The 27,646-nt window shown below is 38.6% G+C and overlaps 1 protein-coding gene across 1 annotated transcript in view; it reads right to left on the reverse strand.

The window, feature by feature from the left end:
• Window positions 1–27,646, reverse strand: part of LOC121961140 (voltage-dependent L-type calcium channel subunit alpha-1C-like) — a 185,241-nt gene that overhangs the window by 92,214 nt on the left and 65,381 nt on the right. The window contains 2 exon segments of the mRNA XM_042511013.1: window positions 9,382–9,458; window positions 9,460–9,522. Of these exon segments, the coding sequence (XP_042366947.1) occupies window positions 9,382–9,458; window positions 9,460–9,522 (140 nt within the window).

The raw sequence follows: 27,646 nt of genomic DNA on the forward strand, positions 1-27,646 counted from the left end.
TGTATTATAGAGTGATTTATACCTGCAGTTGTTGTCATGATTGCCCTGCTTTCTATTTTCTTTTGTCAACACTAAACTGATTGATCTTCATCATCTTTATCATAATCTATAAGACAGCCAAAGTGGTATAAATTTTAGATATCAACCTAGTTTGGGACCAAAAATTTTAAAAGCAAGACACATCTGCGCTGTTTCACAATCAAATGCGCTGCCTGGAGAAAACACAACAGTAGAAAATAAAACAGCTTAATTAGTTAGCTCTCCAACACAACAATAGAAAGCGTTTCATCTCTTCCCTCTGTCTTTCACAGATAAGGAAATGTGAGACGCTCGGCTTTAATGATTTGACAGTCGGCTCAACAGAACGCTGTGCATGTCTGTAGTGAAGAGAGGTGTCTCCAAATGTGTTTATAAGTGAGTGTGTGCTCATGGCACTGTCAAACTGAATGAAACACACATTTACATTTTGCCATGTGATATCACGCAACATCCCCTGTCTCTCCACTGTAATGTATCTGCTACTTAAAGCTGGTGCCATGTAAAAATTGTCATCTTCTATTTTGCATTGTTGCTTTAGTTAGTTATTAGCTTCTATGAAACTTAGAAATCTCTTGGGTAAGAGTGGCTCCCAAACATCAATAAATACTGTATGTACACCATATGTCTGCCCATAGTGGACGTGTCTGGTATAGTAATAATAATAATAATAATAAATAATAATAATAATAATAATAATAAAAATAATAATAATAATAATAATAATAATAATAATAGTACCTTTCATACATAACACAGCTCAAAGTGCTTTATATGCAAGAGTGATAAAATGTATTTATTGTATATATTTATATTTATGATTTGGACTAAAGGCCCCTTGGTTTATATTAAGGAGAATCTATGCTACTATCAACAATCATACTTTAGAAGAGTGCTTGTTTGGTTTCAGGGTTTTTGAGTCCCAAAAGTTCACAGGATGACTCATTAGGGTCATAACATGAATATTAGGGAAAAAAAGAAGAAGAAAAAAACATCTGAATTGGTTTTATTGACGTTATTTCTAAATATTATATTCCCTATTAGAGCTTGGACTCTATACTGAAAAAGAAAGATTGTAGTTTACTGTTTGCAAACACGCTCACAAGCTAAAGTGAAAGTTAAAGCAGAATCACTTCCATTTGACGTTTCACCTCACTATATATTTGTGTTTTTTTTCGGTGCTGTGTCTCTTGAATGCTTGCTGCTGATAGACTCACAGCTGGTCACAACCTTTTTAAAAAGACCTGACTTCACATCGTGGATGTACACGCCAAAGAATTAGGAAAAAAGAAAAAAAGAAAAATACACTTCCACACACTTCTTGTGGGACACAAGTGATGACTGAGGGCAATTACTTCTGTATGAGTTTATAAACTGTATTTTAGGAAAATCCTGCATAGTAAGGTACTGACCAAATGAATCCAGTGCCAAGTAGCATTGAAACTTCTCCAGTCAAACAACCTGCATTCATTATTTTTTATTCTCAGATTTAAAAAAAATTAAATTCCAATTCTATTTGTATGCTTTTGCTTGCAGCCAATCCCTGTGTTCCCACTAATGCAGCTGCTACAACCCGTGCAGTCTGCGGTTTGGTGAATTTGCAGTTCAATGTGCAGAGATGCCATCAAAATGTTTGAAATTATGGCTATACGACACACCTGTGGTGTCTGTTGCAATTTCACACAACTGAATGCTTCCATTCACATGACAGATATCTAACGAAGTAGGAAAAAAAGGTATCAAATGAAGCACTCTACTGGTTTTGATATCACTTTAAAGGTACTGCTATTGTAATTATTTGAATGATATCCAGCCCTTTCACTTATTATTGTTATTTAAAATTAAGCAATTAATTTTGCTTCAACTGCTCACAGCTCATCCACATATAAAACCTTTGAGAAGGGGTTTTGACTGCCCAGTATAAACCATTGAAGAGACAGGGTGAGAAATGTATTTAATATGAAAAACAATCACAGCAAAGTTACAGCTGAAAATGCACAGGTAAAATAAACAACGGTCCCCGTTAGTGCGGGTAATGCCAGAAATCTAGTTACTTCTTCTTTTTTTCCCTTTTGCTTTGTTTTTCTTGTTGGTTTTTAATTGTTTGTTTCTCTTTCTGTTTTGTTTTTGCTGTTAACTTTGGTTTATGCTTTGTTATCATTATTTATTATTATTACTGTTTGTCATAATTGTATATCTTTTGCGCCCTTTTCCTTAGACTGTGAAGGGCGAGTGGCGAGTTGGTGGGTGCTTTGTGGGAAACCGTAGAGAAATAGAAAAGGCACTTAGTCGTGTTGAAGATGGACATGAAAAGACCAAAAATATAATAAGTATGTGAATTTGTTGTGAACATCTCCTCTGTACTGTATTTTCTGTGTTGTCTTTATGATTAATAAATAAAAAGTATATTCATATTTTTTATTACGGGGTCAGAGGCCACCAAGGTTCAGGGCCTCTGTTTAAGACAACAAATTTGTGGCAGCAGTCCATAAAGATTATTTAATTTAAAAGTTCGGAGTAGAAGAACTTGGGATGAAACAGAATGGCAACTGCTGGCCGGGCCTTTTGGATATTAGTGACCACCCTCGCTTATGCTCTTGTAGCTGAATGATAGAAAACCAAACAGCCAGGTTCAAAGTTCTTGTGGAAAGCCAGGCCACGTCCACACACTTTTGACCATTATTACACAGAAAATAGACAAAGTAAGCACAAATACACAATGATGCAAATATAATCTTCAATAAAAGGGCTAAATGTGTTTTTGCACTGGTGCCTTTTGTTGGCTGTTATCCCCGATGAAATTATTTACAGACGTCTCTTTGGATGTCAGCGGCTCACAAGCTTGAATTTATGTACGTCCAGCTGAGCTTATCACTCTCTCTCCCCTCTCTGTCTCTCTGAGATCCTTTAGAAAATCACCATACAATACCATTTTCCAGCTAGAGCGGCTCAAAGGCCAGTCAGCGGCGCGTTAGTCATGGAGAATTATCAATTAGCGTAGATGAAATGGCCACTTGAAAAGACCTCTCAAAACATATCGGCCTCTCTCTCTCCCTCTCACTCTCTCGGCCTCTCTATTTCGCACCACCTCCCTCTCAATTTGATTCACTCTCTCTCGCTCTCTCTCTCTCTTTCCTTTGAAACAGAGTATGAAAAGCATGTCAAGGATCCACAGTTTTGCACCACCAGCATTTCGCCCGGCATGTTTTGCCGTGGTGGGGTGTTAAATGATAATTAGAGCCTTTGAGCGTAGCACCACATAATGGCTTGTGTACATCCACAGCAGAGGATAGTACAAGCTGTGTACATTCATAAAGAGAACAGAGACTGTGTGTTTTCATAATAGTATAAACACCACAATACTACTGAATTCATGTTTGAATAATCACAGAATCACATTAATTATGTTCATTGTTAATTAATCTATTGATGTTTGAATTACCCTTTTTTGAGTGCAGAATAGTTTGTACAGATATTAAAAAATGAAATTCAAAGGGTTTTGAGCATTTTTTCAAGAAATAGTTTTTCATTCTCAAGTACGTCACTCAGCGCAAAAATGCTTATTCATTTTTAAATATTATTTTAATTGAACATAAATAAATGATGTAATCCATGTCTTTCTTTTCAGCGAAAGGCATAACTATGTTTATCAATAACATCCCACTCTTTTTTGAATTAACTGTACAAATCCTTAACACAGCGCTTAAATGTCACAGAACCATCTTTGCCTGGGTTTTAAGTGGAATAAAAGTAAAAAATAAACTGATAAACTTAGTGATGGCTGACAAAAGACGTGATGAAAAAAATCTGTGGTCAAAACATACATCTTATGCAGTAATTTGAATTTCAAGGACTTTAGCACTTTGTTACAGAAACCGGATATTTTCATGGTATTCCAGTACTTGATTTTTCAATATTCAAGCCACAATTTAGTGCTAATTGATTAATTAATTAAATAATCATCGAGTAGTGACAATGTTTCCATAGCCCAAGGTAATGTTCTCAAATTACACCTTTCACCTGAACAAATCAAAAGCCTAAAGGTATTGAATTACAATAACACACACAGAGGGAGGACAACCTCACATTTGAGAGGCTGGAACCAAAGACATTTCACGTCAAATCAGTTAAGTTGACTATTTACACATTTTAGTGCTTATTTCCCATACTTTGTAGGCAAAACATTCGCCTAAAGGTTTCACTCTCTCGACTGTTTTTTTGTGATGATCCTTCAGCTATTTGTGCCGCCAATACCTCAAAAGTAGAACAGTATAATGTGGAAAAAGACGAGATCAGAGGGATTAAAATAGCAAATAGCACAAGTAAAAAGAGGAGAATAATACATGTGAGGGTAAAGAGAAGGGATGGAGAGGACGCAGGTGAAGAAGGAGAGCTGCTGTAGGTAATACAGAGACTAAAGAGAGAGTCTATATAGTGCCTATTGTATACACACACACACACACACACACACACACACACACACACACACACACATACAGCCTGTTAGCTCACTGAGCCTTCACTAATAAACTCTTAGGTACGTGTCAGCAAAAGTGTGGCTCCAGCATCTTGTGTGTATGCACAAGTGTACATGTGTGCGTGCATGTGTGCCAGTGAAAGAGTGTGTGTGCCTCCGAGGCTGCTCAGCACCAGGTACAAGCTCTTTCACCCATATGGTGAACGTTCCAGAGGGAGCGAACTCTGTCACTTCTCATCTACACACACACACACACACACACACACACAGAGGCACAGAGTGGCTGGCAGTAAGGCACACAGGCACAGAGACAATCACTCATTCATGCACACACACACACACACACACACACACACACACACACACACACACACACACACACACACACACACAGAGGGCTGTCACAGCTGAACATTTCTTAGATCTGTGTCCTCTCCTAGTGTGTGAAACGGAGGGAGTGTTTGTGTGTTTTAGTGTTTTCACGACTTTACTGATGGATTTTGTTCCTGTTTTGTGTAATTTCCATGAGAAGTTTGTATATCTCAATGACATAATTGGCCTACTTCAGAGACCTCTAACATGACAAACTGAAGCTTCCAGAAGCATCTTATATCTGTGTTTTCTGGTCTAGCTACCTCTCGTTCTAAGGAATGCTTCGATTTTGCCGGGAAAAATGGCTTCGCTGAGGTTTAAAATGATAATAGATTAATAAAAAATGCATGATTATCTGTAGGTGTTGGCAAGAAGCTGGATGCGAACTCTGCACTGTAGGACATTATTTGCACATTAGCAAAGGTCACTTCCCTCAACATGGGTTATTTTAAGCCTTATGAATTGAAACATTTCTCTGGTGAGTACAGTGTACGCCATCATGTCTTCACGTTGGGTTTTGACTGGATTTCAGCCCATGCCTAATCTTTAATGTCACCAAACTAAAGATTTTAACAGCTACTGTCACTATCAGTCTATCAATTCAAACATTCACCTGCATCTAAACAGGATTTGCACAACAGTAGGCGTGAGGGCAACAGCGCAATGACCAGAAATAAATTCACCCGCATCTCATCACCACTGGTTTTACAACAAATCCCATCTGTAGCAACGGTCTGCTTCTCAGAAATAACAGCCTGTAGAATGGATTCAAAACAGGATTTAAAGTGCAGATAAACTCAATTAAAGCTAATAAGAGACTATAAGAGAGCTAATAAGAGGACTACGAATAGCCTAGAGTACAGTTTTTCTTTGTCTCTGACCTTTTCTTCCCCACCTTTTTGTTATTTGGCCCTTTTAGAATCAGAATCAGAATCAGAAAAAGATTTATTGCCAGGTATAGTTAACACAATACGAGGAATTGTTTCTGGTGGGTTGGTGCAACATAAAATATAAAAAGAAAACAGATAAAATAGAAGATAAAATATAAAATATAAAATATAAAATATAAAAAGTACGAGTCTTACAGTGCAAAACAAAACAAGTAACACAAGTAACAGTGTAACAGTGCAAGAAACAGAACCATGGAATTAAAGTATATACAAGAATGGACACATTTATCCATCTAATTTGTATTTTCATTATACCTACTTTGCTCCATAGACTTTAATAATAAATATAAAGTCAACCAAAGATGGCACCTATTCATTCCTGTGGAGATTTTTGCCTGGGGCATATGCCAAAAAAGTTTTCTAGCTTCTGGGTTTACTTCCACTGTATGCAGACTTTGTACATATAAAACCACCATGGCTACAAAATTTAGAATAGAAAGATTCACAATTGACCTTGAAGTCTGAGATGTCCTGGTGACAGATTTGCAGACTTCTCTTTTATAGTGGTGGTCCATGGGAAAATGCAACGTCCATGGCAACTAGGAAAAATTTGCCTTGATTTCATTTATTTCCTTCTTGATCTCTGTCATTCCTTGATGGACTAATTCACTTGAAGGGATGGGGGAACGCATCGACAGACAATGACAATATAGGACAATATAGGTAGGCTTTCGACATTTTGGGACCATGTAACCCCCAATCAGATAGGCTGTTATAACATCAAGCAGGCTGTATTTGGCACATTTTTGTTTTTATTCTCCCAACAAAGTTTTTCCCAATAGTTCTGGTGGTGGCCTTGCAACCCACAAGGTGGGCCAGCCCGTCTGGCATTTGTCAGAAATGTCTAATGTCCAGTCCAAGCCTGGTTATGTTGTCAAAAGGGAAAGGACAATTTGGTCACTTCAGAAGAATAAGTATTCTTAGTCTGGCCACGTGAAAGAGTACAAGGTTTATATTGTAAGAAAGGAATATTTTAAAAACCCCTAGGAAGTCTAGGGAAGCAATTCAGGTTTAATCTCCCAAAACAGCAAGCACCAACCCTCCTCAAGTGTCCTTGAGGAAGACACTGAACCCTGCCAACTCAAGAGCTGCAGCAGGTAGCTGACCTTTTGACCTTACTTTGGCAGGGTTGCAAGACAATTTCCTTAAATAGATCAATACAGTATTGCTGCACATTAAATTATGCTGCGTCACAATAAAATCCATAATTAAAATAGAGACAGAGAAAGAAAGAAAGAGAGAGAGAGAGGCAGACAGAGAGAGTAGATAACAGCATAAGAGTGGTAAAGGTTGTGTTTATGCCAGGGGCACTGGCACCATGATGCCAGCCAGTGGGTGAGTGGTGTGTGTGTGTGTGTGTGTTTGTGTGCGCACGCGTGCATGTGTGTGTGTATGTGTGTGTGTGTTTGTGTTTGGGGTGAAGCCAACCATGTTCAGTTAGTGATGGCTAATGTGAGTGAACACTTGACTGGCGATGAACAAGACTCACTGAGTGTGTATATGTGTGTGTGTTTGTGCATTCACAAAGCCTCCCTTTAGGCTGTGGGAGCCTTCTTGCGGCTCTCTCTCTTGCGCACAGACACACAGACACACACACAGACACACACAAACGGTCAATTAGACCATTTTTATAGCATTAATGTAACTGTCAGGTCCACTGGCTATTGTGGCATTACCCCACACAACACTGTGCACAAAGCACAGCTGGCAGGCAGGGCACACACACACACACATGCACACACACGCACGCACACAGGCACAGAGGGTTTAGCAGATGGGCTATGTTGCTGAGTTGCAGATAAAGAAAACAGAGCAAAGCTTTGCTATCAGCATCTAACAAGCTAATCAGTTTAGGCCTCACCAATACACTGTAGGCCAAAGTTTACCGCGGCTTTAATACGGATTCACTGTGAAGGAAGATTGTTTTATGGCAGTACTTTCAAAGCTTTTTTGTATTGCAGTAGTTTTGATATTAATACCATATATTAATATCACATATACTGAGAGGTAAGCATTATTCCTGTATAGATAAGCAAGACCACATCCGTCCTCTGAGGGTGCCTATTTGGTGCTGATCACCAATCCCTGGAAGTGGTATCAGCCCAGGCTAATCACGACATCTATTTGAAGACTTTCATTTATTTGGTAGCAGTATTTATTTATTTGACTGTTCTTAACAACACTGTTTATTAAGCGTTGCAATGAAGAGATCACAGGGGTAAGTTATAGCCTGGAACTTTTGTAATGCTGTGTTGCATTCACTGTTCACCAATTTTGAGTGACTTTTAAACAGCATGACTACAATGAGCACAACATCAACACAAGCAACCACAAGGCAAGTCTCAAAGGCCAAAGCAATGTTGGCCTCTGTGCCTTTCCAGTGGAGACTGTGAGAGCTCAGCAGCGTGGGCTCATATTTAGCTCTGACAACCAGTACTGCACGCACATTGTTCTCTTTTTAAGACAAACTTATCAACAAACTTAATCATTTCTTTTTCTTACTTATATGAATGATTTAACTTATATCAAAATCCCATTTTTTGTGAGTATCATATAGGCTACAGAAGTTTATCAGTCCCAAAGCATTTTACAAAATGTTGCCAGTGGCATTAAGAAATAAAAGTAGGCCTCAATCAACTTACTGTTATAAATCAAACAACACAAAAAATGTAAACACTGTCAGAAAACAATAGTGTGTATTGCATCCAAGATTGCAGTGTGAGTGTGTGTCCGGTGAGGAGAGAGAGACGCTGTGTCTGCACTCTGGACACAGGCAGGCGAGCTTGACATCAGGTTAGCGGTAAATTACGAATGTCACACTGAATGTTCTGTGTGAGCTTCACTTCACCTGTGAAGCTTTTTCAGTGGCACGAGAAATTGCCGTTTTTACATCATCTGATCTGCGTTTATAGAGACCACCGTTCACAGCACTTGGAATGAGATTGTTTCTATAGATGTGCTGCAGCTGACATGCAGCCTCACCAGCGCTCCTTGTTAACATGGCGCGCTGATAAAACCCCATCAGATTCTCACACACTGCTGACGCATGCTGTGTGAAACAGGCCTTATTTAGCTCTATTAGCCTGTTTAAAATCTGCATTGTGTGCACGCAAATTAGATTCTGCAAATTTGTTGAATTACTAGTAATGAAATGTAAAAAAATATATAAAGTTAAGAAAGAAAAATTAAGAAATTTTACCCAACAAAGCTTTAGTAATTAAATTCAAGCAAATGCAAGCACAGAAGCTTTACTACAGAAATCAAAGGTGTTAATGGGAAATACGATCGTCATTTTAAAAAAAGAAATACTCGCAATATGAGTAGCTCTGGCTTCAGAGAGAGTCTGCCAGTTGTCTTGGCTGTAGTTTTGTTTGTTGACAGTAATTATACCAAGGTACTATGATTAATTTGCCAATGATGTGCTGATGTTTAAAAAAGTGTCAGGTAGTACTTTTAAAAACGCTGGAAAGAGACAGTGAGTTACAAGACTTGCCATCTTTGCCATCCCCTCTGTCAGAGCACACAGATCCACTCGTGTCCACTCACCCTACGACTACGATGATGAAGTCGAGCAGATTCCAGCCGTTCCTCAGGTAGGCGTTGGGGTGGAAGAGCAGGCCGTAAGGCTATTACCTTCAAGAATGCTTCCACCGTGAAAATGATGAGGAACAGATACTCCACGCGCTCCTGTAGGGACACACAAACAAGACATATGTTTTTGTCTGAGCAGCAGCAGCACTGCAGAGAGACTCAGTATGACAGAGGACAAGTGCTAGAGACAGATTAAAAAAAAAGGCAGTAGATGAAAGGGAGAGGAGATTATAGAACGGCTGCTGGCAGTAAAGTTTGTGGTAAGCTGAGATTCACATGTGAGTAAATACTGTTAACAATATACCAAGTACTGAGACGCACCAACCATTCTTTTAAAAGTCTTAATTCAAACTGTTTTTGCAATTCTTTGTGATAAGTTTGTTTGTTAGAGCAACTGGCCATACCAAAGCACCAAGAAAAGCACACATTCATTCACAATGGCATTTTATTTATGAACATTAAAGGCCCTGAACGTGACTTGTGAGTACTAACAGTGCTTGCTGCTTACTATACTGAGTTTATCAGCCAGAACAAGATGTTCTGTTACTGTTTATGTGGCTGCTGGTGTGTGTGTGTGTGTCTGTGTGTGTGTGTGTTTATTTATGCATGAACATGTATTTGTGTAAGTTGTAATCGTGTACACAATCAAAGCATTTGGATTATTTAATCAGAGCGGCTCTCTTCCTGTCCTAAGAGGCTAATATCTGAAGATGGGAATGCATGAATGTGTGTATGTGCATGCACATATGCACAAGCACAACTGCTCTACTACAGAGCTCCTCAGAGATTCCTGTCTTAGCGGTGACCCCTGCCTAAGAGGGTCCTGGGAAATGTCCTGAAATGGCCTTGAGACAGAAAGAAGAATTATGCAACTTTCTGACCATCATAAACTTTCAGACACTTCATCATCCACCTAATCATCCGCCATATCTGCTTTTTATTTGTTTGTCAAGTTTGTAACTGAAATGAGATCAAGGCAATGGTGCAAAAGCTCTTATGTAAACAAAACAAAATATTCAGAGATATTCTCTCCGTCCCTCTGAGGTACATAGTGTTTTTGACATAAAAATATATTTGGCGCCATCCATCGATCTATCCGTCCATCTCAGTCCCTGTTCCTCCTCCTTTTCCTGCTGTTTTTCCCATGGACATACAATCACAGAGGGCCAGAGGGTTTGGGACAGAAGCCAACCAGGTCTCTAAAGACTCCAAGCCCCATCCCTGGGAAGACCCCTCTGAACCTGAGGCTGAAAGGGCACAGCTTCTGAAGTTTACCAAAACAGCTTCACAAGCTGACAGTTTTTCAAAAGAACCACCACAAAATGATGCGGTTACAGCAGATGTTATTACGGTAGTAGAAAAACCTAATGTCATCAGAATCAGTCTAGTTTATTGTGAAGTGGGTTTTCACATAACAAGGAATTTGCTAGGGCATATTGATTCAGAGCCTGAATTTCAGTGTACACATCATTTCATTGATTCCAACAAATCTGGCACTTTTAATTCAGAAGGATTCCACACAAATTAATAGCAATGTCAAACAAAAAACTTCAGCCAATATTTGCAACAGAGCACAAAGCAGGATGACTGGCCAAAACGCTGCATCAGATGGAGTCACTTTCACGCTAGACAACACCTGGCACGCTCCCTTGCAAATTTATAGACAGGTTGTGTTGTTGTGAATGTAAAGGCATGCGGGCATCATGAGCCCGAAAGGACTGCCGTAAATGGCAGTGCCAGTGATGTGAACGTCAAAAACGTTAATCCTCAGGATCCTCCAACACTTAACAGTAACATTATTAAGGCCAAGCAGCAGTCCAAAGAAGACAGATTTAAGGTCAGTTGGTTAAAAAGATATCCCTGACTTGAACTTAATGGTGAAATGACCTAAAATGTACAGAGCTTTGCCTGTAACAACACACACACTTTAAGGCCCACTCAGATGGCGTTTCTCACACAGCAAGAAAAGGGAAAGAATCGCACATGATACAAGTGAGAGGAGGGAACCAGCTTAAGAGAGACTAAAAACACTGATGCAGCTCAGAGAGATGACGGCTAGTGAGGAGTAAAAAGAGACGATAAATTACAGATCCCCCTATGTTCAGTTATTTATCTGGGAATGCCCACCTATTTTAATTAAATTCAGGCATTGTGGGACATAACATAAACACAGTAAAAGAAAATGAAATTAAGAATAAAAGCAAGTAATGCAAAAAGCAAGAAACATAGAATAGAATAAAATTACACTAAAAATATAAAACAATATTCTAAAAAGTACAATATGTCTAAATCAAAATAAATAATAATAATAATAATAATAATAATAATAATAATAATAATAATAATAATAATAATAATAATAATATAATAGCATAATAATACCTGTTTTGTTTTACCTGTGAAAAATAAATACATAAATGAATAAATACTAATTATTATTATTATTATTATAATAAGGCATATTTAACCCTACAAGAATAACTTATAACTTTATACATCTTTACCTTGTGTATCTAACCTATATTTTTCAGATGCTGATAAAATTGAGTTATATTTATCCAAATATGTTTAAGTCAATTGATGATGGGCCTTAAGCATCTTGTACAAAAATGTGTTGTCACAGTTAAAAGACCATGTTAGTGTTGGATAAGCTCACGTATACAGTAGCTCCATTAAGATTTGCTGTTAAGGCTGATGTGAGATGAAAGTGGCTCCAGCTAAACAAACAACTCTCTCAGCACGGCGAAAGATTGTGTCAAACTACCATAGCGCCACCCACACACACACAAATCCTGGGAATCAGTCGTCCATGTTGCCACTGTTTGGACAAGACAGCTGTGGTTTCGCTGTCCCATTTGTAACTTCTGAGGACAGAAGGTTCGAAAGGTGTTTATTTAAGGTGGATTTCCAGAGACCACATTACAACTTGATGAAAGCATCATGCTTTGATTTTGTGCTCTTAATGATGTGATTAGCATACAAACTGTGATTTGGAATTACTTTTTTTCCCACACTTAGAAATGCTCAAGGAGCTTGACAGTGGAGGGAATGACATGAATTATAATTCGGAGGATTTGCACAGTTTGAAAGACAGACAACTTGAAAGGCAAGTTGATTTTTTAGGCCAGGGATTCTGCACCTGAATGGGCTGCTCAGAAAGCCGTCTTAAACTTGTTTTGCCTCTCGTCTCTGTCGCTCTAACCTCCGCTCATTTCCATTCAAGTCCAACCAGTGTGCTTTATTGGCACAAAAGTATCCACCTTAAAGATAAAGATCAAGGTTTTTTCACAGTAAATACCTGTCTCCTTTTTCTATCTGTGCGTCAGTTTCAGAGCCTGGAGCATTGATTTTTTATATTTTTTTATATTCACCATTCGTACTGCAGACCTCAACCACACACTGAGCATTAGTAGTCTATGCGGAAGTAATTAATCTCAAAAATGCGCACACGCACGCACACACACACACACACACACACACACACACACACACACACACAAATTCTCCCTCTCAAACACACAAAAGCTCTCCATCACTCTCTCAAACACACACACACAGGCTGTGTATCTGCCGGTGACAGGCAGACAGTGCGGCGCTCAGAAGAATAAAACAGAGAAAAACATCTGGTAGGAACAGCTCAGCCTGACACACACACACACACACACACACACACACACACAGATACACTTCTCTGCCTCCTTTGCTTCCTTCCGTTCATACAGACCCATAAAGGGCAAAATCCATAAGGGGCACGGCTAATCTGGTTAGTGACTGGAAAGAAATGAGAGAGAAAAGATGAGAGACTGAGAGAGAAGAGAGGAGGATGGATGAGAGAGGAAGAGAGACAGACTAAAGAGACAGAAGAAGGCAGACAGAATGACAGAAAGGTGAGTATGTGGGAGCAATAATTCAGTTAGCTGTGATAGGTCAACCAAACCGCCTATCCATCAGCTAGGCCAATCAGATTATGGTATCGACATTCTACCATACAGCGGACAATGTTTCCATTCGCCATGACCTTCTGTGTGTGTGTGTGTGTGTGTGTGTGTGTGCTGTAAGACAGGATTAGCCATTAAGCTGTTTTGGAGAAGACCCATAGATACTTCGTAGGGTGTGTATGTTCTTTTCATGCAGTTTTCAAGAACAGAGAAACACCTTGAACCTTGCAGTTCATCTAATTTAATCTCATATTTAACGCTAAAATGAAATTTAGAAACTCCTCACAGCCGTGTAAACAGAGCGAAGCCACACTAGTATCTGACTTTTCCCCGCTCAGACAGGAATTGTTTCTGTACAACAATATATTAACCATGCTGCCGAAATTCAGTGATGATTTATTCAGATGCAGCAACCACAGTGAGACTGAGTACAAGGGTCTGGAATTGTGCACATTGTTAGTGTGTGTCCTGATAGCAGGCTAATGATGCAACTGGGGTGAAGGAGGAGGAAAGACAAATTAAGTACAGTAACTGTTATACAAATGGACTGAGAACACACACACACACACACACACACAGACACACACAAACACAGATATTCTGGTTTATTACAACTTTGTACCTTATGCCATTATCATGGTTCCTACAGTTTAAGGCATTTTTGATGTCAGACTTTTAGTGCCACTCAGAATGAAATTTTACCCTTTAAAACCTGGTTCGACATCACGAACCTGGTTCAGACACCTTTCAAAAGCTATTTAACCCTTTAACACCTGTGCAAATTGTTTTTTGGGGAGGAGAGAATTACAAGAATATTATCAAAAATTAAGAAAATATCCAGGAAACTATATTTATAATCTCTGTAATTATATATTTTGAATTATATTACAGAAAAAGAAATCATTAATTCTCTACCCTTTCAGGCCATTTTCTTGAATGTTTTTTTTTTTTTTTTTTTTTGGTTTGTTTTTTTCCGATAACCAAAATTTAAGAAAAATAAACAACCATAAACCATCTTTAATTGCTTAGATTTGCTTTAGGGACAATTTTGGCCAAATTTTAATGAAACATAAAACATTTTTTTTTGTCTCATGGTAGAACAGCAGGTAGAACAGAGCTGGGTAATACTTTTCATTTGTTGGCAAGTTTTCTTGGTAATTTTGTGTTTTTCACTCTGCGTGTGGGATTCCACTGCCTTGATTCCCATTGTGAAGAGTTCGAAAAACGTAGGCAGGTTTATTACTATTGCAGCCACCGCTCTAACCGTCATTATTTCCAATTGAAGGTGACGTAGGCATGTATTATGCAATGATATTGAAAATTCGAGCTCCTTATACATGGGAGTGGCCACGTAAGAGGGATTTCTGGGAGGTGATAGTCCACAATTTCACAGAGATTCGGGGTGATCCACTCAACTTTTGAAGAGTTATGTGATGAAATAACACCTATTGTGGTGCCTGCTGCATCAGGCCTGAGGGAGCCAGCGCCGACAAGAACAATGCATTTTCTAAACTGACTTTGTTGTACATTATGTGATCAATAAAAGCGAAAAAATGTGTCCATTACAGTTTTGCAAAGTACGACTTTTTCAAATCACCTCATGCAATTGAACGTAATTTTTTTTTTTGCAATAAATGGGATTTTTTTTTTTAAACTGACGTGTTTTGTGTACGCTATTTCAATTTACGCACTTTGAGGGTCAATGGAAACCCACCTATTGTCTCTCTCTTCTTTTTCTCATCCCATACTTCTACATCTTCACCTCCTCTCTCTCTTTTTCTCTCTCTCTCTCTCTCTCTCTGTGGGTGCCAACCAGAAGTTACCATAGAGACCAAGATGGGTTCCGATGTTACCATGGAAACTGTGGGCTGCAGCAGCAGCACACTTTCTCTCTCTCTCGGTTCCTCTGTCTCTCTTTCTCTCTCTCACACACACAAACAGATGACACTGATCAGTACGGAGTCAGATCAGTCTCAGTATTAATGAATGTACACAGGAGAATGCACAAATTCATTTCGTGACATATGTATAAATAATTTTCTCTACAAAAATATCTTTTAATGCATAACAAAGTAGTAATTGTGTAAAAATATAAATAAAACGCAACATTAGTTCACAAATGAAAGGTTGATGCACACACAAATACTTCTTGGCTAAAATTAGCGTAATGGAATCAATAAATCAATAAATATATACATTTAAAAGTATTTGCAATTCTCATAAAAAACATATTTGGAAATTGTTACATTTATATACAGACTGTTAAATCTGCATTTACAAACGGCTTGTCATGTGTGAATTTTAACTGCATTCATGTGGGTTTTTTGGGATTTTTTTTAGACTCCCCTGCCTTGCCTTGATTCACAAATGTGTTTTTTTTTCAACAGCAAATTATCTGAAGCACTGACTGCAGGGCTGACAGTAATGATTATTTTCATAGTCCATTAATCTGTTGAATATATTCACATTAAAGAAGCTGGAATCAGAAAAAAATGACTTTTTCTACTCAAAAGCGATTAATCGATAATTAAATTAGTTGGCGTTTAATTTAAGCAGCTTTAGTTGTTTGTATGTGTACAACAGTGTGCAATCCTGCCTGTGTGTAAAACTGTGTGATTGTGTCTGCTCCAGTGATCCATGTCTTATACTTAGCGCTTAACAACAGTCGATAGTATTGAACTGAGTCTTATATGAAACTCTAGTTTGCCATTCTGTCACTCTGCAAAGGTCTTTGGTCTAACAAAACTTTCATTCCCATCTACAACAAGACTTTCTGTTTACAAGATCTACAGTCTGATGCAATACCTGCTCTAACAAACATATGCAGTGAGTGTTATAGGGTTTTCTTTATTTCCTCTGAATTTATCTGCTTGAGCCTGAGAGTAGAAATATGATGTGAGACAGAAAGATTTAGCCCTTTGAAACCTACAGTGACATCACTTTCCTGCTACTTTCAGATGCCATATTTAACCTTTCAACCTTGATCAAATTGTTGCAATTTCTTTGTGATAAGAAATGATACATAATTTATTTTTAAAAAGCTAGGGAAAAATGTCAAGGGAAAAAATAAAAAAGCTAAGGACAATTCTACTTATAAAGATCATAATTAGAAATTTAAAATTATGTTTCATATTATACATTTCAAGCACTTTATCCAAGCCCTTTCCTTGTTTGTTTGTTACCTTTTTTTTTAAATTTTCAGGTAATTCTGTTTTATTTTTCATAGTTTTATTGCTAGTTTTTGGGTCATTTCCTCTTTTGTTGCCATTTTCCAATGTTTTTGAAAGAAATCACGCCAATCCGATCAGGGTCCAAAGGATTAAGAGCTTTTTACAAACTTTGAGACAAGTGAGATGTACTGGACAGTAGATTGAAAGAGTAAACAATTCATCATAATTATTGCCTATGTCTTGTTTTCTTTCGATGATGGTTTAATAGAATTTCGGGGTTAAGTTTTGGGTCACTGAGCAAAAATTGGTCTGCGTTTTTTCTATTGTTGTAATTACTACAGCATGGAAATGAATGAATATGTATAATCAAAGCTGACAAAGCTCAAGAGAACAACTGCAGATGGATAATATCATATCATATTCTGACGTGAAATTCACAACAGTGAAAAACAGCAACTCTGAGGTCACTGTCTCAGTACTTAAGACAGTTTTCTTCACTCTCCACAGCTAACAGCTGCAAAGAGAGGGAATTTCCACCTGAAAAACTCTCCATCCTCTCCCCTGCACTGAGGACATCAAGCTATTAGATGTTTGCAGTCACTTAGGAGAGGAGAGGCAGCAGCCTACAGGTTAAAGACAGAAATCAGAAATGAGCACCACTCTTTTGAGCAAGATTTTTAAAGCAATGTTAAACTGTGATCACCTTGGGTAGTAAAACCTGATATAGTGTCAATCATTTTTGTCAGTTGCTCTGTGAGCAGGTTTTCTCTCCGCTCACTCTCATCGCACCATGAACAGGCCTCCAAGCATAAATAAAACATAAATATACAGAAAGAAATAAGAACTGTTTTGCAGTTTTATAAAAAAGGGCCAGGGTCAAGCTACATTTCTACTTTATATCATGGCCAAGAAGTGAAAAATCTGGTGCCTCTACGAAAAATAATCAATACTACTTTAAAATCCACTTAGGGTGAAGGAACTCACAGATGCTGTGGTTGTACTGAGATGCTGTGTGTTGTGAATTTGAGTTATTAAGATAGGGCTGCACATATAACCAGGATCATAATATGGCCAAGTGCAATATCCAAATTACAGGAGGTGCAATTTTTTTGAGAAAGGAAAAATGTGTCACAACATACCATTATAAATGAAACGTTGAGGAGCTACAAAGATGCCACGGCCTACAATTCATATTTTAGATGTAATGGAGCATGCTTGTTTGGTACAGACCCCAGAAAAAAATATCATTTCATTATTTTCTTATTTTTTTCAGTGTAAGGGTACTGCAAAAATGATCATTCCCACTAAAAAACTCATATTGCAATATGTGTCAAATATGATTTATTCATTTTTGCATATCGTGAATAATCCTGAATATAACGGGGGATTACTGACGTAAATCAAGGATGCCTATTTAACACATCCTGCATAAATAAAGGATGACACACCACATGAGAGTCTTTTTGTATGAGGTTGCTGAAAGGCAACAAATCCACATGCATCAGAAACACGCTACTAACATGCCAGCAGCACATGTTCAACATGAGTCTCATTAAGAGACCACAGATCCAATCTGTAGGCCTCTGGACTAGGATTACGTTTGATGAAGGATTACACTTGTGTGAGTTTGTGCATGTATGTGTGTGTGTGTGTGTGTGTGTGTGTGTGGGTGAGAGAGAAAGACAGACAGATTGCATCATGCTCATCAGTAACCTCTGACCCGTGAAAGAATGATATATCACCTTAAGGCACAGCAGATTTGGCCCACGGGCCTTAAATTGAGGATCAATGGTCTACTGTATATTTTTATTTTCGACCTGGCACATCCACATGCTTCACATTCGTGGTGACTCAATGGCTCAACAGCAAAAAGTTTTACAACTGTGGATGTGTTTTAATGTGGCTGATTAACTTTTGTCACATGATCTGCATTCATGTGGACACAGCCTTATTAAATCCTTAGTTTTCTTTCTCTGTTTGCCTCTTGTTTCCTCCAACAGTCTGAATATCAAAGTTTTACAGAAAGACAAAAACTCCTGTTTCCAGGCAACAGGCTCAGTAACTACCACATGAGGGAGGAACGAAGTAAGAAAAAGAAAGAAAGAAAGAAAGAAACTTTGACACAATCTGTCTTCAGCTGTTCATGACCTGTACTTCTGGTCGTGAGTCTGCTTTGTCCAATGTGAGAAATAGTTCACAAGTTTTACAAATACAGACAGATGAAGTGCTTCTTCCTCTCATGCTGGTGCCTAAAATATGCACATGTTGGCTGTAGTCTGTGTTTTGTTTTAAGGGCAATTTTTAGGGGAAGATGTGACTTGATGCGAAGCGATGCAGCATGTTTGACAGAATGAATGCCTTGAGACTGGCTTGGTGTGCTGGGACCCAAAGACAGAGGAAAAAATCAAGACAGAAGGCTAATTGTTTCGTGGCAGATCTTGAAGCACCCCACTGAGACTCACAATGCAGATCAACAAATCTCACTGACAGACTGTCACATGCTAACTATACTAACTCTGCACACACACAGAAACACGTCACATGCTATTTCAATTTATCTTTATCTCACACAGAAAATGTCAGGTTGTTTCTTTCTTCCGTTATCAATATCTGTCACTTTCACACACAAAAGCCTGTAATCTGTCCACTTCCAGGATCAGTCTACCTGTCAGCAACCATCATCACCGCTGAAACGTGTCTGCGGAAACAGAAAGTAACCGTGCTGCCATCAAGCTTTTATTTCTCTGAATTAATGTCATACATTCACTTTTTTTTATCTACCTTAGGGATGTTAATAATTAATTATTTAACTGAAAACCAACAATAAGAATTTTAAAAGACAAATTCTATTAGTTAAAAAATCTATATTAACAAAAAGGACCTACAGGGGGAGATAATGAGACATTGAAGTCTGTTGCCCTGGCTGGAGATTTACACCGCTGCAAGGTAGAGCTTAGATTTACTGTCAGAACTGGGCTGGGCTCGACCTGACCTGCCGGGTTTGGGCTGAGCCGGGCTTTAATTGGGTCCAGTTCTCATCAAATTACTGTTTATTTATGTAATTATATATTTATTATCATTCATGAAACTGTTGTGCTTAAATGGCACTTTCGCAGGAGTTTTAATGGGCTGAATCAAGAGGGAAAGGGAAAATACAGGGGGGCTGCAAGGTGATTTTTTTGGCAGTTTCTGCCTCTCCCTCCCCAGCAGTGGAAGACATGTTTATAACATGCAGCGGAGAGTCGGAGAGTGATGATCAACATCTACGTGCTGCATTGCCATTGCCGTGCGTTCTAGACACACTGAGGTACGCAGCCTGATTTGCTGAACCTGTGATGCATGAGATGACAGACAGGAATGGGGAAGTAGTGCGAGGAAACACACCCTTAGCTAGTCATAAGCCTACACGTTTTAATATTAAAAAAGATTTATTCTATAATATATAAAATATAATATACTACAGGCCTATTTCTACAGCACAAATTCAGACTTTTTAAATGGGCTCAGGCCCAAAACTGCTGCTGTGGGTCGGACTTGTATTATTTTAGTAATATTTTAGTATCACCATTAAATGAGAAGACACATACAATCACAGGCTCTGTGTGTGATTAGAAAGAAGCAGAGGAGCAGCTCTGTGTTTTATCACCCCATCAACCCGTTCAAAAATTACATTTATGTTATTACACAGTGTACCAAATGAAAGGTACCGTTGGTTACAGTACGAAATTACACATTCTGGAACTGGTTTAAATGCAAATGGTACCCAAGCCTTGACTGGAAGTCCATGCACCGTCGCACAAACAAAGCTAGTCTTACATCCACAGAGCAAAGTCAGAGTCAACCTGACCTACAGGTCCCTTGGACACCCATACTGAAGATAAAATAAACATTTAGAAGTGTCTGCAAATACAGATTGAGGTGTAAAAAACAAGAGACAATATTTAGAAAGAAACTGAAATAGAGAGGAACAGGGAAAAGAAGAAGAGAGTGAGGAAGTTATAGACAGAAGAGAAGGAGAGAGATAGAAACAGAGTAATTGGTCTAAAAATAATAGAACACAGGAGCATAAATCATCTCATATAGACAGCCACAGTGTGTGTATAAGTGAGGGTGTGCATAAATGTGTGCATGTGTGTGTATGCTAGTTGGTGTCTAAGGGGAAGGTAACCGGTACCCTTGAGAGAGGAGAAGGAGAGGGAGAAAGCAGGAGATGGCAGGGAGAAAAAGAGAGCAAGATAGTGAATGTAACGAGAGGGAAAATGAAAACGCCAAGGTGAAAGGGTAAAGAAATATCACTTTATTGCTCCGCTTTCACTCATCCTTTCATCCCAGCTAACAACACACTCTCTCTTCCTTCTTCCCCCTCTCAAGTGTAAAATGCTCCCTCTTCAGTTCTGCATTCTGATGTGTGTGTGTTTGTGTGTGTGTGTGTGCTGACTTATCACGACTTCTCCTGCCTCACCGTGCAGGAAGACAGATGCTGGATGGCCACCCCACACACACACACACACACACACACATACCGTAACAGTCATGCACACACAGTCTTTCTCATACATACACATTCACACACTCAACACATTTGCACATGCAGTCAGACACACAAACTGAAGTACAAATGAAGACAAAGTGAAGTGACACACAAACGCACAGATCACTGTAGTGCATCAAGATCAGAGAAGCGTCTCACTAAACTGACAGGACAAGATAGATTACTATACTCTGTAACTCACTGCATGACTCATTGTACGGAGTGTATGTGTGTTTGTGTGAGTGTGTCTGTGTGTGTGAGTCATCTAATATGTCTCTTAGATTGATCGTGCTCTTGTGACTTGCAAGTAAGAGAGAGAGACTGAAAGGGTGGTATAGAATGACAAGAATACACAGTAGTATATTAGTAATAGTAGTGTATTAAAAATAACATAATTAGTCACCAGTTGTTTACAAATCCCTTACAATTACAGCTGCACTGCAAATGCCTGGATGTCACTTTTATTCAGTCATCCACAGGAATAAGAATAAAGCGCTTACAATAATAACAAGATGAACCCACTGCTGTCGGGGGTTAGGGTGTTTTCCCTAATTTTTGACATTAAAGGGTGGGTCCATCTGTGTTTTTTCCAATGACTTTGCAACAAAGGAACCAGGGGTGCTGAACCGCTAACAGATCTCCGGGTTTTAGGACTCATTATTGGGGTTCCCTTTTGAAACAAACAGTAATTTTACATCATATCACACTCATTCATTTACACCTGACCAGTTTGTTTAGTTTGTTTGTTATTTTGCTAATTTCAGAGCCAAATTAACAGGATGTTCATAGCAGTACGAGTTTTTATGTAGCAACAACGTCAGGTTTGTAGACGTCAGGTCATTTAGGAAAAAGTTTTGGGCTTGGGAAAACAGTATTTTGAGGCTTAAACATACATTAACCAAAGTTCTAATTTTGGGATTTTAATACATCAGGAACACTAATGGAAGCTACAGAATGATAAAGAAACCTTTAAACCGCCCAACGTCCTTTACAACAAAGAAATTACATGCACAAAGTGCTTCACATGAGACGACATATAAGAAATAAAGACATAATAAAACTCGAAGATAATAAAAATAATGTCAGCCCACTTGAAGAACCACAAGTTTAACCATCCAATCATCCAAAAGGTGTCTTTAAAAGACAAAACATGCCAGAAGTGAGCCAACATGAGAAGTAACTCAGGGCCATTACTGTGTTATTCAGGTTCAGCAGTTATTCATCTCCTCATCTCTCTCTTTGTCATCCTTTTCTGTAAACCAAGACAGATAAGTGAAGCTGTCCTTGTTAGCACATTCTTTCAGTCGCTGCCCTCCACTTCTCATACCTATTCAATGTCCTCTTTTCTGTCTATATCCACCTTTCTCCTCGCTCTCTTTTTATTTCTTCTCCCTTTTTGTCCATTTGTTTTTCTCCTCAGGCCTCCTCATGTCTCTCCCTGTGTTCTCTGTTCTTTCCCCATCAATTATCCTGTCTTCATAGCAGGAAGACACAGAAAGAGTGGGATGAACGAAAGGGTTGAGGTAATAGAGAAATCACTGAGACAAATAAATAAAGAGAGCGGTGCTGGTGTCACTGTGCTGGGGGCATCAGCTGAATCAACCCATCAGAAAAAGACTGTAATCATCCACTTCCTCAGAGGCAACCTCAGTGTGCCCTGAATGATAAACCAGAGACTTTTACTCAGTGGCGAGCCAAATGAGACACCAGAAATTCCAATTAGAGCGTTCCCAGAATTCCCTGACTTCTATATATCAAGACATGATGACGTAGCTCATGAAGATGTAACGAATGCGGATCGTTTGCGGAGTGGCTGCTGCAACATCATGCTTCCAGTGTAATCAGTGGAACAACTGGATACACCATGGAGATCTGTTCTACAAATGTAAAAAAAAAAAAAGGCAAGTCTTTTATTTATATTTTTTCAGAGTTGTGCACAGAAATTAGTCATAAAATGTAATCTGTAGATTACAGTAGATTAATTAGCTCACCCATATTTGACAGTGTTACAGTGCTGCACGGCATCTTGACTTGCCTGTGACACAACTCTATGGTGTATGTATGATGCAGGTGCACAGGTGCACAGGTGCACAGGTGTAGTGTACATCCAACTGGTGTCATTTCAGATTCTCTTTCTTGAGTCAAACCTGGATTATCAGGTATAGCTTTACTTTCCCCACAGCCACTATCTTGACTTCTAATTTGCAACAATAAAAAGAGTGAAAAAATCATCAACATCAATGCAATCAGTACACGAAAATAGACAGAGGCTGTGTTTTCTTTTTGTCTACTTTTGGAACTAAGGATTGGCTACAGGATGGTCGCTACAGACGATGGTTGAAGGTTGTACGTACAGCTCACACACGCGGGCATGCACACAGAAACACTCACAAACACGTGAGTGCAACCTCAAGGACAAATAAACACAAGACACTAAAGCCACCCATGAAAAAACACAGCCATTCTCATTTCAATGTCATTCCTCTCAAATAAAATCCTTCCTATAAAAGTGACTAAATAAATCTAACCAGCAGTCACGACAGCAATATGAGAACACACAAACCACACACAAATACAGTGACAATGATGAATATGTAGTGTGTGTGTGTGTGTGTGTGTGTGTGTGTGTGAGTGGACTGAATTTTGCCTTCTAGCTCTTTACCGACTGAGATCAAACACTGCATGAGTGTGTGTGTGTGTGCGCACAGATGTGCATGAGTGTGAATCCCACTGTGATGACATATGGTCTCCTCAGATATGACGCAGGATGGGCCAACAGCCGTGGAAGTGTGGGAAATGTAGTAGAATAAAGCTGAAGGACATTTAAAAAACTTTAAATGACAGACAGAATATTTCAAACAGAAGTAGAATAAACTCCTAAGTCATTTGTTTTGAATCGAAAAATATGTGTCGAGTCTGTCTTCTATTTTTAAGTTGACTGAATTTGAGAAGACAAATTTTATTTTAAATTTTAATTTAATGATTCAACTTGATTTCTCAAACGCAGTAAACTTAAAAATGTAAGTAAACCTGGACACCTACTTTTTTTTAAGTTAAAACAAATACTCTATTTTTTACAGGCCGTCCTAAAAACCTTTTTCGAGTTGAAGAGCTTTGGCACTGATCAACCGCAAATAATCGTTCTGGTTGAGCCTCCTGGAGGATGTGAGATTTTTGCAATCTTACATTTTAAATGCAGCTATACTGTGCGACATGGATCTTAAGGGATTCTGACCGTCGGCAGTTCAGCGTCAGGTGACAGAACAGGAGACCCCGTGTGTGTGATCCCATTTCAGTGTCACACAGTACAATAATCTGTGTCCAGTTTTCTAAATTAGCTCAATATTGTTGTGTGTCTGAAATGAAAAAACGCATCAGCGGGGCCAGCGAAACTCAGTATTTGCTGTCACTTCCATGATGCACTTTATCTGCTTATAGCAGGAGTTTTCACAGGGGGCGTCCAGCTGAGCGGGGTACTGCAGACATTCCTCTCTCCAAGCAACACTTTCTCTGCTCCTCCTGAGGGATCCCGAGGTGTTCCCTGGCCAGATGAGATAAAATCCCTCCAGCATGTTCTGGGTCTACCTTAGGGCTTCCACCAGTTAGATATGGCCTGAAAACCTCTAACTATATCCCCAAACCACCTCAACTGGCCCCCTGCTCTGAGCTCCCTGTGGATGTCTAAGCTCCTCACCCTAATATGCCGCCATTTTCTATTTCAAATTAAAACCCCTTTTGATGTTTCATTCCTTCTACAGACATTTACTAGGTTTTGACCTTGTCTTGTTCTTCCTACATGTGCACTAATAAGTAATCTGTACTTCTAATACCAAAACGTGTTTTAAGCTAACCTCTGGCATGGTTAAACCACAAGAAATACAGCAGCAGTGTTTTGCTCAAGAATCACCAGGAAATATTGATTCACTTCTTGTGAAACAGAATTACTTCCATGTCCTGTTGTTTTTTTTTTTTTTTCCTTTTTTAATATCCAAAATCTTGTGAAGAGCAAGTTTCCCCCTGGAAGAAAAATGAAAACAACCCTAAGCCTTTCTCTCCCCCTGTGCCGGCTTCTCTTGCTCTCTCTCCATGTTGAATTGCTTGTATTGCTCCTATCAGAACCAAACACACCACTCTATCTCCCCGCAGAGCGCCGGAAAAGCCCCGTCTGTGAATCAGTGTGTGTGTGTGTGTGTGTGTGTTTGGGGTGTGCGTTGAGAATTGCTCCATCATTCCTCCCCTGGTTAATGTCCAGTGGAGCGAGACCAGAGCACAACACAGCAAAAATGGGGAAACAGAGATACAATGGAAAAACACTGACATAGTATGTGTCTGTGAGCGTATGTTGGTGTGTCAGAGATAAAAGAGAAAATGAGTTTGAGGTGTGAATCTGTCACTGAAACTGATGTGTCAATTACTTGTAATGTCAGCTAGAATCAATAACGGTTCCCATCAGCAAATAACATATCATGCTTTCATTACATGGCTATTATGTCGACTCAAATGTGTGTTTTTTAACAGAAATTTCTAACGTTAACTAAAGTAACTTTACTATGCACTTGATTGTCACTCATTACTTGTTTAAGCAGGTTAGTATGTTGACCATAAAAAAAGAATATTATCCCTTTGAAACCTGAATCACAACTTTTCTTGTGCTGTGTTCAGACACCTTCATGGGTATTTAAAACCTCAAAAACAAACATATTGGTTTCAATTTCATCTGAAATCACGAGAGAAAGGGGCATTGAGCAACTTGACAAGAACTTTTCTGCGAATTGTAAGAAATTTGTAGATTTGGAACATGATTTTTTTTTTTTTAAAGACGCTAGAGAAAAAAAAATCCCAAAATATATATTAACAATTATCATAATTATATATGTTAAATCAATAACAGAATACTATTATTTTTAAGCACTTTCTGGGGCCATTTCTTTTTTATATATATACTTTTTTCTTTGATTTTTTTGGTATTTTTTTGTACTTTTACAATATTTTTGCTAATTTTTGATAAGCTGATCATTGCCTATGCTTTTGAAAGACATCAAGCCAATTTGCTGAGGTCTCAGAGGGTTAATAATCTTACAGTTATGTCTCTGGCCACCTGATGAATTTAATTACATAATTCACTCACTCTTTAACTCTCCCCTAGTCTCCACTAACTCCTCGGGCTGTACCGGACCCAGAATTTTCCAAGTTGAATCACGTATGGCTGTCCAACACGAATAGTCAATTTTTCTGGCTGTTTTTTCATGTAAAGTTTGAACGTGCTCAGCGGGATGTTCAGTGTGACAGCAACAAACTTTTTTCAGATTACAAGTTGTCATTTAATCCATTTTTAGCATTAAGTAGCACTATTTAGTAGTGCAGCTTTATATATATGTCAGTTTGTTTTGTTCCATTTTTTATTTTGTGGTTTTCTGTTTCATTTATCCGTATAACAGAAAAACTAAAAAATAACAGAAACCATAATTTTAAAAAACACGATTCGTCCTTTTTATGTTATAGTTTTTGATCGTGAGCTATGTTATTCAGTAATGACAGAGAACGATTAACTGAATGAGCTTTTTTCATTTCTCTAAAGAATGACGTCTGTGGTTTTCATTCTCAGGTTAATACTTTGTATAAGCTGTGAAAAAAGTTTTCCTCAAGTAGTTCAGAACATAAAAATAGCAAGAGAAAAGCAGGGAACTATGGCAACTAGAGATCTGTGGTTCCTGTATGAGAACTCACAGTCCATACTGCATCTTTGAGCTGTCGGACTGCTCAGCTAAAACTGAGGAACTGTGGAAAATACGGAAACACGACTCTAAGCGAACTCCGATTTGAATAAAAACCCAGCATCTAACCCCCTGACCCCCTAAATCATTATTGATGAAATTTGATTAGAAAGAAGAAAGCTTTTGTAGCTCTCCTACTGGGTGCCATAGCAATGCCACCATGACACCCAAACAGGATTAACTGCTCACACCTACTCCCCTGCTGTTACCATAGTAGCACTGTTGAAACAGCGACCCACAAGCTATAAAAAGACAAACTGAACTTCAAGAAAGTGAAAAGTGAAATAGAAAAAGAAAGTAATTAAGATAAGGAGAAGGGGGGGGTGAGAGAAGAAAGGTTACCAGCTCATCTTTTGTTGCTATTTAACATATTTGATTTGACTAAAGCACATTTTAGCTGACAGGTCAAAAAGAGAAAGAACAGGAGAGAAAGAGCTGAGGAGGGCTATTAAAAAGGCTAACAGGGTTATTAATCAGGACAGGCACGAACAAAATTCATCTCTCTCTTTCTTCCTTCATGGCTGAAACCTCAGCGGATCTGTCCTCACCTGGTCTCATTTCAACCTCATTCTGTTTCTCTCTCTTTCTATCGCGTCTTCGCTCGGACTCTGGGAAACCCCCAACACTTTTAATGTGGTTCATTAAATATTAGAATAGTCATCAATTACTTTTCTGTTTTCATTTTTGAACCAAAAAACTTTTCTGGATCTGTGTATTTATACACCCATTATGTGCGGAATCCAGTACCATAAACAGAAACAGAAAAGTATACAGCAATGCTGCATGACACAGACAGAGGTTGAGAGT

This window comes from Plectropomus leopardus, chromosome 22, assembly GCF_008729295.1.
Source record: "Plectropomus leopardus isolate mb chromosome 22, YSFRI_Pleo_2.0, whole genome shotgun sequence".
In the NCBI taxonomy this organism is placed as follows: domain Eukaryota; kingdom Metazoa; phylum Chordata; class Actinopteri; order Perciformes; family Serranidae; genus Plectropomus; species Plectropomus leopardus.